General features: G+C 37.5%; 1 protein-coding gene across 4 annotated transcripts in view; it reads left to right on the forward strand.

Annotated features, from left to right (window-relative positions):
- The window catches only part of LOC116173364 (F-actin-monooxygenase Mical-like), a 48,645-nt gene that overhangs the window by 8,979 nt on the left and 23,191 nt on the right, over positions 1–16,475 (forward strand). For 2 of the 4 annotated variants that reach the window (XM_031490783.1, XM_031490784.1), the window contains exons 7-16: positions 478–1,302; positions 1,435–1,629; positions 7,435–7,677; positions 7,834–8,143; positions 8,190–8,344; positions 8,393–8,520; positions 8,566–8,795; positions 13,080–13,251; positions 13,376–13,560; positions 13,608–13,726. In XM_031490783.1, coding sequence (XP_031346643.1) covers positions 478–1,302; positions 1,435–1,629; positions 7,435–7,677; positions 7,834–8,143; positions 8,190–8,344; positions 8,393–8,520; positions 8,566–8,795; positions 13,080–13,251; positions 13,376–13,560; positions 13,608–13,726 — 2,562 coding nt within the window. The remainder of the gene's footprint in view (positions 1–477; positions 1,303–1,434; positions 1,630–7,434; positions 7,678–7,833; positions 8,144–8,189; positions 8,345–8,392; positions 8,521–8,565; positions 8,796–13,079; positions 13,252–13,375; positions 13,561–13,607; positions 13,727–16,475) is intronic. The other 2 variants (XM_031490785.1, XM_031490786.1) reach the window with 2 other exon arrangements.

The following is a 16,475-nucleotide window of genomic DNA, read 5'->3' on the forward strand; positions in this document are numbered from 1 at the left end:
ATTCATCAGTCTAACATAACACGTAATTCCAACGTTTATTGTGGATTAAAATGATTTTTTTTAAATTTTGTTAATACGTTGGCATTACATTATTCCGCAAAAATAGAATTGATGACGTGCGCACACAAACTAAAGAAAATCCTACTTTAAAAATGTGTCTACAAGTAGTTAAATCATAAGATCAATCTTTCAAAATCATCTGCAATCAACTGCAAGATGAATGAAATGCTACATAATTTTAACTAATTAATTGTCAATTACACTGACAAATTTAAGCGGAGCTTAGCTTAAGCGTAGCTTAAAATCCCTGGCAGTGATTATTGTGACAATGGTTACCATGGATTTTAAGACACGCTTAAGCTAAGCTCCCAAATTTGTAGGTGCAACCGGCCGTAAGTGGTGAAGTAGTGAATTAAGGACTAATTTGTTATTTGATGTACGTAAATGGTAAATAATGTCGTTTTTGTTTTAAAACAGATCTCACTGTTACCGTCCTGCTCTTCAACACCTTCCTTACCCTTTTCCCCAAATGCAGCTGTGTTTAGTGAAAAGCGTCATTGCAAATCATCAAAGATAAAAATAGCAAAGAACCTACGAAAACAAAGAGCAAAATTATGCTCTAAGAAAAGATTAAAGTTGACAAACCCTTCGCATTCTACTTGTAAGCAACAGACAGAAAATTTAAATTGTGTAACATGCTATGATGAGAATTTCCAAGAAATTTGTACAATTAAGAATTCCCGCAACAATAAGAAAGGGGCGAAAAAAAAGAAAAAAGTGGCCAAAAACATTGTGTTGCGTCATTTAGAAGAGAGTCCCAGAATGACAACGTTACAGGAGTTGACATTACGAGTTTCGTCAAATAATCTTCATATCTCCGTCCAACCTCCGGTTATAAACAGGAAACGGTGCTCTGGCGAATTAATCGAAAACAAGACAGTGTGTGACACTGAATTGTGTCACTTTTTGAAGGGATACTCCACATTAAAATTTTTGTATGCTGGCAAGATGAATGATTCAGTTTCTCCCATGTTGGATACTGAACATAAGGTCATTGATTGGATAAATGCAACTACATTTGAAAATCGCGTAAAGATTCCACACAATGAGGTACAAGAGACTAAGACTGTGCTTGACGAAACGGAAATTCAAAGTGAAATAGAGTCACCGCTCATTGAGAGCATGATGCACTCCATCAGCGACGTAAACATTTCCAATATTGTACAAGGAAACTGTGCTCCACACCAAGTTATTACGGAAATATGGGAAAAGGTTTCTACAATGCTTGAAACCGATAAAATAGTAGGTTGCCTCCTGTACATTTGCCTTGTATCTTTCCTCTCGATTTCCTTGTACTGTTTCGAAATTACCAGCATTGTTCTCTTTTGCCCTTATTAAACGGTTTGGGAATAAAGTTGTTTTTTGTCATTGTAGGATTTATCGGAAGTTAAAGAGAATATAAGAGAAAAGACGATACCGACTATCACCGCCCGCATTAACGATGGCTTCGCAAGTCGGTTTAACATTGGCAGATCGAAACGTCACGCGGAAATGTCATCGAGCAAACCAGCGACGACAGAAAGGAAAAATAAGAAGAGAAGGTCGTTTGAGAAGTACGACATGAGTGTGGTAAGTAACTTTGGTTAATCGTATAGTTGGGTGTGGGGTAGGTCTGTTTCCATAATTTATCCTTTCCTATATTTCCTTGCACAAAGTTGTTCAAATAGATATCTTCTGTCTAATTCTTCTAAACTTTATTTTCGTGTTTTATCATAACGCTCACTTCCTAGTGTGCCATATAGCAATCCGAACAGAATATCAATCAGTTTACATCCCTTGTTGATACCCTGGGCATACTTAATTTCACTTTCAGATATGGATTTTTGAATATATTTCAATTTTCACATAGGACTCTTTGAATGTGTCAGTTTTGACAGGAGTCTGATTTTGACAGGAGGCAGGAAAAGTGTTTCTGCCACTACCATGGAAACTAAAATTTTCTGGCGTAAAGTAGGCGTGAAAATGAAGGTTTTATAGGCTGGTCAATCTATGCAGTGAGGTAGAAAAAATTAGTAACAAAGTGATCTCTGCGGAAATGAGTACTCAATAGGGTCCTTATTAATCCCTCAAAAATCGCACTTTGTCGCATTGGTGGAACTTGGAAAAAAATGGCCGCCATCTTGATTTTTTTCGAATTTGTTAAATATTTCGTAAAGTATACATTATATCAAAAAAACTCTAGAGACTTTTTTATGGAGAATCAAAAGTTACCTATAATAAAAAAAAGTTTAAGTCGATTGATCAAAAAACAAAAAAGTTATTGAAATTTATATGATTTGGCAATATGGATTTTTAAAAAATCTTGATATGACAATCGAACTACAATTCTCCCTCCTAAATTAAGTTCACAATTAAATAAAAAGGCAGTTACGGCGCGTTCGGCGCTCTTCGGCGCTTAATGCGGTCGAAAAACAAAACAAATCGCTCACGTGACTTTTGCAGACCTTCGGGGGAAAATTTACCACGGCGCCGTCGTCCAAGTTGCCTCCTCGCGGTAAGCGGAATAAGAAAGAAAAAAACATGCCCGCAGGTACGTACGCCGATTCCGACCTCGAATCTCTTCGCCGGAACGCGCTTTTCAAAAACTCCGGTTTTTCTCCTCGGGCGACCCACGACCCCTCGTCTCGTAGATTTCGTCGAGATCTACAATCGCGCAATTGTACGTTTCGCTCTAACTCTAACGGTTCGACCTGTAGAAGACGTCAAAATTGAAAAATGCGAAAAATGCCTCCTTCGCGATCGGCGCTCCGGGTCGCGCCGTTTCCGCACCGGGGTGTCACTTTTAATCGCACCGCGGTAAAAAGATGCTCCTCCCCATCGCCCGACGTCTCAGAAAGCGCGAACCAAAGTTCCGGTGCCGTTTTCGAGTTACGAATTTTTTTCTAAAAGTTTCGATTTTTTCGCTTCTTATACTTCTTATGGCAGCTACCCCAAAGGGTGCCGCGGGAATTTTCTTAACCTTACCAAAAGTTGCGCCAATGATCGGAACTTCCCGAACCGGAGCCCCGACGTCCTAATCCTGACCGTATAGCTTCGGCGAATTTTTATCCGCACCCGCGCACCTCGACAACGATGCCCTCCGCTGCTCAGAAGAATTTCCCAGGGGTGAAATTCTCAGAATCGAAGCGAAATCGTCTCAAAAACGTCTCATAAAATTTTCATCAAAATCGCTGCGTTTTTAATTAAATTAAATTAAAAATGAAAATCGAGTTGTTGCCTGAGTTTCTTATTTAAGGAGTGAAAAGCCGAAGCTAGTTTTTCATTCAGCACATAAAAACTCTTTCAGCTTTTTTATGAAATGCATACTGTTCCAGATATTAATCAAATTTAAAAAATCCCTATACAGGGCGGTGACTTGCGTAACGCATCATAGGGATTTCAATGTAAAATTCATAACATGCGATTATTGGCTCCCCAAATTATTTTAGAGCAAAAATGTATTAAGGTTTTTTGTAGAAAATTTTTTTTTACGCCAATCAACCGTATTAGTTTTAAATTTTTTGCATAATAAAGAGGGAAAATTGGAAAAATAAAACCCCCATCTTTTTCAATAATCTGTGATGCCATGGAATTTTCTAATACAAAAACTACGCCAATATCCGTCATGCCATGGAATGTCTGCTATAAAACAAATCAAATTCTATCAAAAAGTATTGTTTAGAACAGCGAATTCAACATAAAGAAAGACCAAATTACTAAAACGTAGATTATTGAAAAAGATGCGGGTTTTATTTTTCCAATTTTCCGTCTTTATATAAAAAAAATTGAAAACTAATACGGTTGATTGACGTAAAAAATTTTTTCTAGAAAAAACAATACATTTTTGCTCTAAAATAATTTGGGGAGCCAATAATCGCATGTTATGAATTTTACATTGAAATTCCTATGATGCGTTACGCAAGTCACCACCCTGTATAGCCAATTCATATAATTCGCAATTTTTTTTTGTTTTTTAGAATATTCTTGAAAATGTCTCTAATATAGGTATATTTTGATTTTCTATAAAAATGATCTTTTGAGTTTTTTTTAATTAAATGCATACTTTACGAGATATTCAATAATTTCCACAAAAATCAAGATGGCGGCCATTGTCTTCTAAGTTCCACCAATGCGACAAAGTGCGATTTTTGAGGGGTTAATAAGGACCCTATTGAGTACTCATTTCCGCAGAGATCACTTTGTTACTAATTTTTTCTACTTCAACCACCTATTTTGACTAGCCTCACAAACGATTATTTAAAAATTTAAAATTTCTTGCATCCATATTATGTCTTTTAGGACAGATTCGTACCACTCTATCCCTATGTCTCTAAAATTGGATCTTTTAGTTGTAGTATTTCTTTTTGCATTTGCATGCAGTGAGCGGCTAAAATATGGACAAAATTCATTTAAAGATCAGGCGTTGGGTTTTAAAAAAAATGCTCGCACATGCCTATCATAATTTTTTCTTGTGCATTTTTTGCACTAGAGAGAAAATATACAAGGTGCGTCAAAAAGTAGATTTTGATACCAAAGTTTTTTTTTAATGGAACAGTGTTTTTTAAATCCATTTTCGAATTTTGTGTCAAATTCTAGGCATAAGAAAAATACATAATTCCAATATGGATTAAAAAAATATTGTTCTATTTTAAAAAATCAAAATCGCACCCTGTATGTTTTCTCTTTCGTGAAAAAATTACGCAAGAAAAAATTGACACTTAATTTTTAAATGCATTTGTTCCATATTTTAGCCGCTCACTGTATGTATAAGGTGGCTTATTTGCCATGCACAGGATTGTAATCTTGAATTCCTTAATTATAAAAATATCATAACCTATATTTTTTTTTATTTTAGCCATGAAAAATTTTTTTAACGGTTTTGTGAATATAAGGCCATGGATTCATGGAGATTTTGTTTTGTTTATTATATCCAATGATTAGGTAGCTGATTCCAATCAATAAAGATAAAGACTGTAGAACCATGTCATTTTAAAATTAAAAAATATGGTATATAATAATATAATTTTAAAGAATATAATATAGGTCGTGCGAACGAATGCAAAAAATTTACGTTAGAATATACAGGGTGTTGCATTTAAAAAATACCAACTTGGGATCAAATTGCGACGAATTTGGGGTAGTTCGCGCACATTCGACGAAAATTAAATAAATATTAGCGGAATAATAATTGCAATTTAATATTTAAAAGAAAAATAAACAAATATACTAATGATAATAATTAAATTGGACAGACTCGAGCGCCATCTGTTAAAGAACCAAGCCCAAAATAAAGCCTTTAGGCTGGCTTAAATGTAATTACAAATTAATCAAAACAGATAAGAGACACCTTACCTTATTATTATATGTCGTTTCGCTGGTGTAGGTATAGAGGCGAGCAGGATGATAGCGATAGCGCCGCGGCGGTGGTAATATTGGCGATGTTGCACTCAGGAAGGACACTCAAGGACAACATTAAAAGCGAAGTAAAGCTTGGCTCGTATATCGTATCGGTTCTAACGCACACTTTTGTGGAAGATAAGGTGTCATAAAGCGCGCGCAAAATAAAATTTAAATATTAATATAAAATTAATTATAGTTCTGTAACACCATCAAGCGAACGGCCCCGCGCCTAGGCGAGGTTGGCTGTAACAGCGGCCTGGCGGGTCGGTCTCGGGAACCTCAGGTGTAAACTCAACCGGAGAAACGGCAGCTCCAGGAATCAAACGGGTTCAAAAAACGTCGGAAAAACTAAAACAACATTACGGCAATCTCTGGTAACTTAATGTTTAATGGAACTGGCGAAAATGCAAAAAGCAAAAAGATTTAAATACAGTACAGTTTCCCAAAAATTAACGTAGTTACGGCAAACAAATTGGCAAAAAATCCTATTTCATAGTGCGTTTTCTATTTATCTCGACGTCCATTTGAGTAGGGACAAACTGGAATTCCCGCCCCGTACGCTTATACCTTCGATACGTTCAAACAAGTTAAAACTGATTTTAATTAATTACGCGTTTCCCCGACATCGGAAAAATATGGGACCGGTGTCTTCAAGTTATTTAAGAGCGCACCTGCAATCTCGACTTCTTCCGAGGTTATTTATAACCCGTTCAACTAATTACGGTTAATTATACTTATCCAAATAGTCGGAATGAAATCTCCAAATTCGGACAAATGCCCTTTTGTTCCTTGGAATGTGAGGTCAAGCGGCGCAATCGGTGATATTTTCCTTAAACTGCACGACCTTACCGGTTTCAATTCTGGATTTTCGTATTCCATTAGAAAACTAAAATCGATTCATCGGTAATTAACGGACCTAAAACTTCATATGATTGATTCTCTCTCTTCTTCCCTGGCAAGAGAGCTTTCGGTGGCTGTAAAAACAATTTAAATATTCCTACAGGAACGGTTGCAAAACGGATGAATTCATTAGGAAAGTTACTTGTGTTATCGGCGATAAGACAAACATGAAACAAGTTAACAAAATAGAAACACACAAAGCTCACTCTTCGTCTACTAGAGCAAATAAGTAAATTCAGAAACTATGCTTAGTAACGAAGCGCACAACTTAAAATGTTTCTATATACCGGGTGTTCAGCAAAGCGGGTCAACTTCACAATTATACGGTGTGGTCATAACTTCGGGTATGAATTACAAAATCTCAGAAATGGTCCTCCAAAATTTTTTAACTACGCCACTGGATTCTGCGTAAAAATAAATAAAAAAGGGCCGTTTTTACCTTTTTTTATCTTACATTATATGATAAAATCTCATATCTTCAGAACCATCGATCACTTAAAAAATATCACCTTTTGTTTGTCCTTACAACTGTACTTTGTACTTAGGTCTTAGAAAATATTAAATAACCAATATTTTGAAAACTGAAAATTTTTGGAATGGACTGCTTTATAGAAAGTTATCCATATTTTTTGTGCATAATAAGGCTAAGGGTTTCCATTATAAAACAATGTTGTGCACACCAAATGAGCTACTCTGTATATTTTTATCTTTATTGTCTTCTTAGTATCTTTCCGTTGCTTTTTCGAATCTCTTTTCGGGTAGATTTTTAGTTTTCTTGGGTATAGTACCCTTTTCCCCCAAATGTCAATTTGGTTACCACAATCCTATCCTAATGTTATCCTTTTTTACAGAACGTTGGGAGTATTATATCCAGAATCCGGAAAAATGTGTTAATTTGTTTAGGTTTGTTTTTATTTGATTATTTATTAAATCCTGAAAGCTACATTTAATGTGGATTACTGCAAATAAAATATTCAAAGTAGTTTTGTGTATTTGATCGACTATGGTGGCAGATGGGTGGCACATAATATATATTTTGTGCTGCCTACCTGTAAACTTCGATTTATTAATAATAATGACTATTTTGAACTGAAGGAAGAAAGACGAAAGCGATTAGAAGAAATTGCAGCAAATCGTTTGGATCGTCAAAATAAAAGGCGGCAGCAGCGGAAAATGCAAACGGAACAGTTCATTAAAAGCATGCAAATGTTACAAATGAACGCGAAACCTGACCAATCACAACCTTTCGAGGATTATTCGCTGTTTGTGTACAGACAGACGGCGCCAGATTTTCAAGATCGCGTTAAAAACTTAGAAAAGCAATTCACTTACATACCTGTAAGAAACTCATAGTCGTGTTGTAGTGAGCATGTTGTATTAACACGTTATAATCAGTGTGCAAACGTTGTAAGTTAACACTCCTAATAATTACCGACTTTGAAATCCGACAACGCTCAGTCATGACTTGTATCACATTTAAGTCAATTTGTCTAGGATAGAGAAAATCGCTTACCGACTCAATCGAAAACTGGCGCAGGCGACGAGGAATTTGCTGCTCGTATCAAGGACATAGAGGAGAAGTGGAGGTATCTGCAGCCCACCGAAAAAAAGCCCAAGGATCTGACGCGAGCGATCGGAAAGATTGAAACATCCGACTGGAATATTAAAGAAATCGAGAAGAAAATTTTGGAGAACAAATTAGGCAAATCGGTCAACAGAGAGAAGGAACGCGTGCCAAAGTGGAACAGAGAACAATTCTTGGCCAGACAGAAGAAGTGCATAAATAGGCAAAATAGTGGCGAAGGTACCGATCATTGCGCGCATCTTTTTTTTTAACCTTACTTTTGCAGCTAAGTTTTCGGAATTAGACAAGGGAATTAAGCATCTAGAGCAAAGGCTAAAGGAGGGTTCGTTGCGGGATCTCGGCACGAATAAGGTTGCAAAAATCACTGAAAAGTTGCTGCCTAAAGACGACAACCAAGAGGCGAAACCGATCAAGAAAAATGTAAGTGATTCATGTTACTAAGTAAGTGAGTGTGAATTGATGTTCTAGATTCCGAAGCCACCTGTTGTTTTACCGACGAATAGCGGCTCTGAATATTGCCACTTCTGTCAGAAAAGAGTGTATCTGATGGAACGGTTATCTGCTGAGGGGAGATTCTTTCATCGCGGTTGTTTTAAGTAAGTACCCTCTTACGAGTCTACTTTCTCTATCTTTTCCTTAAGGTGTCAGTATTGTTACACGACGTTGCGATTGGGCTCCTACTTGTTTGATAAGGAGGGACAATATGGGTATAGGTTTTATTGTTTGCAACATTTTGGTATGGTGGATGAAACGGAGGTTGACCGAGTGGATGTCAAGCAGTTGGGCAAGATCAGGAAGGAGCAGGTGAAGCCTTTGGAGAAACTGAAAATTCCTTTAACTGGTGTGGAGGGAGTTGATTTACTAAATAGAGGTACGTGAGTTTCACTTATGTGTACTATTGTATTGAAAAGAAAAAAGTTAGTTTATTTAACTTAATTGGCAGTTTTTAGTGTTGAATTAGAAAATAATGCAGACAAATTAGAAAAACCTTATACACCTGACTGGCTAATGTATTGCCCTTTCAATTTAGATACATTTAAATTAACAGAGCGCCAAAAAGGAAATCGGCAGGTGGCTAATATGCGACAAAACCACAGTACAACTAATTATGTGGGCTGTTTATTCTTAATTCCATGATTGCCATGGAAATGTCACTTGACATTCGCTTAAAAATCGCCGTTCATTCAATGGCTTGTTGCAAAAGCAGAAGAAAAGTTGGTACCTGTAAAATCGAAATCAGATAAAGCTTATTATAAAGAATATGAAAAGTTGCTTTCATGGATGAGTAGGAAGTATCTTACGAATCTTAAATGCATTAATAATGGTGGCATATATGAAGGAAATGTCGAAGGTATTTAAATTTTCTATCCTTTGGTGAATTCATTCAAAATGTAGTTAGTGGGATTATGTGAAATGTGCACCAAGATCACGTGATCAGGCACCATTGCATTACTTTTATTTGGGGGGGGGGGCAATGCTTTTCTAACATGGAATGACTACTGTGATTACTTTGCTATTAATAATAGCTTAACCCTGAGGGCGCAACGCTCTACTATCAACATTCACATTCAATTTGCTCTCAATAATGCAGACATAACATACTCTTTACAGGATAATCTTCTTTATATATCAAATTATTCTGTACATGCTTTGTGCCTGATCTCCTCCTAAACGGCTGGGCGGATTGTGATGAATTTTTTTTTGTGCATCCGTGGATGATTTAGAATCAGAATTTGGCCTGATCGGATTATAGGATTTTTTTTAACTTCTTGTTTCGTTGATGTCACACTGCTTTTTCGCATCAAGTCATTTGCATTGTACCGTGCCGGTGCCTTTACATTTTTACATTCTCTACGAACTTTGGTAGGAAGTCTGCGCACAAATGGCATGAAAAATAAGCATTAGCAGAATAATGCAAATAATTTTATTGACAAGAAAAATAAATACATACCTATTACAAATTGTAGTCACTAAATCGTGTGAGCACACGAAAGTAGCAGTCGGCGGTAACCTGGATGTTCTGTTGGCAGACTGGGCGGACATACTCGAGCGCCACCAATGGTGCAGCCTTGCCTCTGGTCCGGGTCAGCAGTACTATCATCGGTTTGCCAAACGGTCTCAGAAACCTCGGGTAAACTCAATGAGAGTAAACGGCAGCTCCAGGAATTCTAAAGGGCAAGCGGCGGCCGGCTACTTGTGAATGATAAAACAAAATTAAAGCGTACAGCATTTTCCCTAAAAGGGAACAGTAAATAATCGGATTCGGTAGCGGTGTCTACGGGACAGCAAATGCAGGAAAGCGAAACAATATCCCCCTCCCCCCTCCTTATAATTAATGAAACGGAAGTAGCAAAAAGCTTACCTTGCAATTAAAAGTAGCAACGTAATTATAAGAGTATCTGTAACTGTTCCACAACAGTTGTGTGTTTAGAACGCGCTCAATGGCTTTACCTTTTATAAAATTCAGCTATGCCATGGAGGGAACGACGGTTTTTCCAGCCGACACGGTGTATTCGGTTATCTACATCCAAAAATCAAAATTTCTTTAATTAATTGTGCGGCCTGCTGTAATGTTCCCAAAATTCAAATCAATTAACAGCACCTCTTTTGATACCCCAACTGACTATGTGGAATGACGTTTACTGCAACACATTTATTAAGCTATTGTTAATTTCACTTAATTAATTGGCCGGATTGAAATTTTGAAAATCGGTAGTCCAATTAACACCTATTCCTTGCGTCGGCATGAAGGTCGCCTATCAACCTGATATCGGCGTAAACCTACATGGCCTTGCAATTTGAATGCTCGTTTTAAATTAACATAGAAAACCAAAACCATCTAATAACTACTTAATGGGATTGAAATTCTAAAATATTAATTTGCCACTCGTCTTCTAGATGACAAGGGCTTTCGGACGCAACAAAAACAATCGAAATATCTTGACGGGAACGGTTACAAACTGCGAATTTATTTTATTGAAACACTAGAAATTAAATCAGTTACCTTTAGCTTCTATCTTCAACTCAGATACGGCGGAAAATGGTTTCAAAATAGCACATAAAAAGCACCATACGAAACTGCAATAAAAAGTATAGTGTTATATTTAAAATAAGGAAGTTCCATCTATATTTGGTTCAGTGTTGGAACTGCATCCAACCCATTCCATCATCTCAGTAACAGTTCCTCTTATTTGTAAAGGAGTTAGACCTGCGGAATGTAGGCATCGTAATTTTAGGTAAATAGACTTCTGCTAATTCTCTATTGTAATGTAAATTTAAGACATAATTTATTTAAATGTTTATATACAATTAATTATCGATATTCACAGGAAGTTACAATATTAACAATAAACTAAATCTAAAAGGGCCCTAAATAGATTGATTTAAAACAGTAACAATTAATATTTAGCACTTACTTGCAGTCAACTTGATAACATGGGTGCAGGTTTCATTATTTATCACTATTACATCGATGCTAAAACTAAAACTAAATACAATTCAAGCTTATATAGTAAACAAAAAGCTTGTACAAAACCACCGACCTGTGTGCCCTAGTGGAGTAGAAGCTTGACTGCGGTAATGATGGTACCTGGTTTGAATCCGGGGTCAGGTATGGATATTTATAAAGCTATTGCTATGTGCTCCACGTTGGGCGCCAAATGTGGCAAACGGTGACCAAACCACCCACTAAAACACCTCCAGTTAAGTCAATTAAATTCAGGTACTAACAAAACCTTTAAAAGAAATTATTATAATTTTTCTATGACACCATGCAACAAGTGATCGATTGAACAAACTAAATTTAAATAAAGTGTTAATTACCTTGAGTTAAATAATCCTTATCATCCAATCATAATTGCGCATTACCGCAAACTGAGGCACTAACACATAACACAAAAACCAAGCTGATGATGCTTCAGAACTTCACATAAAACTCGATTTCGATACTGATGTAATTACAATTATAGTATTGGCTCTTTGACGATGGAAAAACTCCCTTTAATGAGAAACAACTACTTCTTTGTAAACTTCACTTCTTGAATTCAACTTAAAATATTTACTTGCATCACCACGACTTAAATCTCTTAATACTCGTAGCACTCAACTACGTTTCAACTTCAATATTCTTCACCTCATATAAGTCACTCCAATCTAGTTGGCAAAGTGCTTCGTAGAGGAGTGGAAAGTTTGCATGTCGAAAATTGTAATTCTTTTTGGAACCACCGATAAAATTTTTAGAAGGTTCACTATTGATAGAAAGTTCAAAATACAACGTTGGGTGATAATAATCTTCTTCAACAAGATAATCCAGTTCTCGTGAATAGCACAGTTCAGTGATTTAGTTGTAATAATTCCTTAACAAATAGCTGCGTCGTTTGACGATAAACTGCACCTGTGTTTTCTTTACGCGCAAAACATCTGCTTATCTTGAAATCAATTAACCAACTTATCGCAAACGCCCGGAGATAAACTTTTATAAATATTACGCAAATATTCCAGATGTTCCTTATTTTTTTTTATTTTTTATTTTATTTTGCCTTTATTTTTGAGTGAGCGGGATTTCAGCCAAGGCTGCTCTACCAACCCAACCCACTATACATTTACAAAAATCCATGCCCGAACCCGGATTCAAACCAGGGACCCTTAGCACCACAGTCCAGCTTTAACTGATCTGCGCCACACGGACCGCCTACTAACACAAAATAATAATAATAATAATAATATTGCCTTTAATTATCTCCAAAAACAAAACAGAAATAAAATAACACACTTCCACAGTTCGGCGGATACTACCGTCGTCCTTTCTTCCACTTAACCTTGAATCAAAGAATTAAACAAAGCAATTATTTAAACAAAATTAACAATAGTGAATTCGAATTCGAATGACATTATCGGAATTACGTTTAATCCCAATTTATAACCACATTAAACGTCAAAATAAAAAAATTGAAAGGTACAAGAGCGAAGCCAAACAAAAGGCCCGCATGGCGCAGTTTTCACAACAGTATCTATAGTAGGTTGGGTTGGTAGAGCAGCCCCCACCGACTTAAAAATAAATATCATATTTCGTCTTATAATAATTATAGCTACTTTTCTTAATTGTATGCGGCCGCCGGTTTATGGAGGCAATATTATAAGCCAATCTTTGTTACAGTTCAAACTCCCGAACGAATTGAGTTCTCCAATCTATCCGCAGGACACATATCATCTGATCATGACGAATCGCTTAGTCAAATGGACGAGGACGAATGGACGGATAGAAACTTTGGCGCGTCGACGGCCGAAATTTGTTCTAGTGATGAGTATGAAGATTCCTCTAGCGCTAGGTATTTGCGCTAATATTTCCTTTAGATTAGTTTTAATTGTTGTAACGTTCTCTGCCGTAATTAACCGCTTGTAGAGTATTTAGTTGCATTGTAAAATAATACTATATGGCTTTCTTCTCGGTAGTGGTTCGGAATCCGATAATGAGGAAGTTTTCGAAGAGGCTTTAGAGGAACCTCCGACTAAGGAAGGGACGTTGCGATGGATGGAGCGTTACAAGCAGAGGTACTCGAAGGAGAGGCGCGATTCTGATTCGGAAGATTACATTAGCAGTTCCGACCATTCGAGCTATGATGAAAATACTAGTGGAGGTATGTATGGAGGAATTGTGATGAGCGCTCTAAACTTGATTGTGTAGATGAAGAAGATGAACCGGCCACCGAAGGCGAAGAAGAAATTCGCGCGAGAGAACTAAGAAAACAAGAAGTGAGGGTGGAACCGCCTGTTATACAAACTGATACCGGTTCCGATACAGAGGTGAAAATAACTTCTTTATCTAGCGATCCCTTGCCTCACTCTTCAGATTTACCTGATATTTTGACATCCTCTAATGATACCCCGGCCACTAACTTGAACCAAAAGTTCTTAAATAGTTTCTTAAACAAATCCCCTAGTAACATTTCCGTCACTTCAATCGATTATAATACTGCCGACTCAGACGCGCTCGAAAGTTCAAACATTGTAGACTCGGTTCCAGAACCGGCAGCAAAAGTTGAACCCTCATTTCCTCCAACACAAAAACGGGCTAGTTTCGGCAAGGAATTTATACCGCAATTTACTTTGGCGGAACCCCAACCTTTGCTTATAATTAAACGTACTCCCAGTAAAATCAACTTGCCCCAAGAAGTAGGTAAACCCAAAGTGAAAGTTAATACAAACGTCGACTCCATGCAAAAGTACTTTGGTGATGCAACCAAAAAGAAGGTATTTTCGAAGCCGGTTTTGGCGAAAAGTACAAGCAAAGATGTTCCTGTGGAGTTAATGAGTAAGCCGAAGGTGTTGGTGAAACAGAATTCGTTCAGTTTTGAGCCTGAGGAAACCGATTTGAAGGATCTCGATGCTTATATTGAGAATTTGTTGACGAAGGAAGATGAACTTATGGCACCTTGTAAACCTGTGAAAGACGACACTGAGGAGGAAGATGAAAAGGTATCCAGTAGTATTGAAGATCTCTTAAAGGCTTTGGAGGTTGAAACCGGAGGTGATGATGTAGTCAAAGAGATTGGTGGGGAAGAGAAAGTGAGTGACCTTTTGGATTGGATGGATACTTTGGAGCATCAGCAGGTGTCAAATAAGCTGTACAGGTCGTTTAGCGATGTCAAGTACGGCAAATTAGAGAATGAGTTAAAGATTCCGAAGCGCGCAGATTCAGTTGTCAGCAAAATTCCGAAGACCAACATTAAATTTTTCGAATCGTACCTCAAGGGGAAGAGGCTTGACACTGAAGAACCTACGCCATGTCATTATGGGTTGTCTAAATCTAAAACAGATGTTCTTGCAAATAAACTGCAACACCGAAGTTCTGTTGACTTAGATGCGGTTAAGAAAGTTAATGTGAAGAAGGTTTTGCAGCGATTCGAAAGTAACGCACAACCTGATTATGAAAAGCCGCCAAGGCCACCTGTAGCTAAACGGTTATCCCTTGGAAACTTTGACGCGATTAAACTAAAGTTCTTTGAACGCGAAATGCCAAAGTATTCCACCCCACAACTGTCAAAGGTGAATAATGGCGTCTTGGACATACCACAAAGCTCTGGCAGCAATGGAAGTAGCACCTCTGATGTGTCAGATGATGAATTGGAAGCCAATAATGATGGTTCAGTGCACAATAGCAAATTGCTGCAGGATCCCCACCAAGAGATGAAACCAAAAGACTTTGGTACCCATTCTGCATGTAGTGAAACTCTCACACTGGCAGCAACCAATTTGAATAATGGCCATATGTCCATATTGGATAAGCCACAGGAATCTGATAGCAGTGGAAGTGACACCTCTGATGAGTCTGATGACGAATTGGAAACTACCGACCAAAGTGAAGAAGTAGCACATCGTAATCAGGTTGCAGATAAAACAGGTTTCAGTCACTCAAACAGTGTAAATCTTGCACCTGAAACTACCAAATTGAGGAATGACCATGTATCAGTGTTGGATCATCCACAGAGATCTGATAGCAGTGGAAGTGACACCTCTGATGACGAATTGGAAACTAACGACCAAAGTGAAGAGGTAGTACATCCTAATCAGGTTACCCACGAAACAGGTTTCAGTAACAATAACAAATTTCTGCAGAATCCCAGTCCGCACCCTTCAAACAGTGTACATCGTGCACCTGAAACAACCAAATTGAAAAATGGCCACATATCCGTGTTGGATCAGCCACAGAGCTCTGATAGCAGTGGAAGTGACGCGTCCGATGTAAGCGAAGAAGTGTCAGATGATGAATTGGAACCAAACAAGCACAGTGAAGAAGTAGCACATCGTAATCAGGTCATCAATAAAGCACATGAAGATGGTTTAAGTCTCAATACCAAATTGCTTCAGGACCCTAGTCAAGTGATAAGCCCAAAAGACTTTGGTCCACATTCATCAGGCGTCGAAAATCTCACAGCAGTCAGAGGAAAACCTGAACAACACGGTTGTGTTTCACAAATTGCCTCCAAAGGTGACAATGCGGACGAAAGTGATGGACCACCTCCGGTCCCCCCTCGAAATATTTTAATTAAACACACCAATTTCCACCCGACTCCTCCGCCACGTCGGAAAGTGGTCCTATGTCTGCCTAAAAATGATGCGTGCGACAGTGCGAGTAAACTCGAGTCGAATATGCCGAAAAAGGAGAAAGTCACATCGTACGTTCTTCCCAAGCCGCAGAGGCCCGTTTTAAATATTAGTGCGTCCAATGAAAGCATTTCATCGAAAAATAAAGAATGTTGCATTCAGTAAGAAGAATCAATTCGAATCTCGACGTTTTCTAGTCATTGTTTAATTTTGTTGTGTTTCTAAAATTCTATTAATTGTTATCGCTTTAAATTTTAGCTACTCATAATCGGTGATATTAAAAGTAATTTTTTAATTAATATTCTTAAATAATTGCATTCGGTACAGTAGGAACAGGTTTAAGAGATGATTTTGGTTCCTGGGCCACAGTTACATTTTAGCAATGGTAAAATAAGGTAACTATAAGAGTGATTTTTCTAGATTTTGATGTATGTAATCGCAGTTGTGC

This window comes from Photinus pyralis, unplaced genomic scaffold (genome assembly GCF_008802855.1).
Source record: "Photinus pyralis isolate 1611_PpyrPB1 unplaced genomic scaffold, Ppyr1.3 Ppyr1.4_LG6, whole genome shotgun sequence".
NCBI classification, from domain to species: Eukaryota; Metazoa; Arthropoda; class Insecta; order Coleoptera; family Lampyridae; genus Photinus; species Photinus pyralis.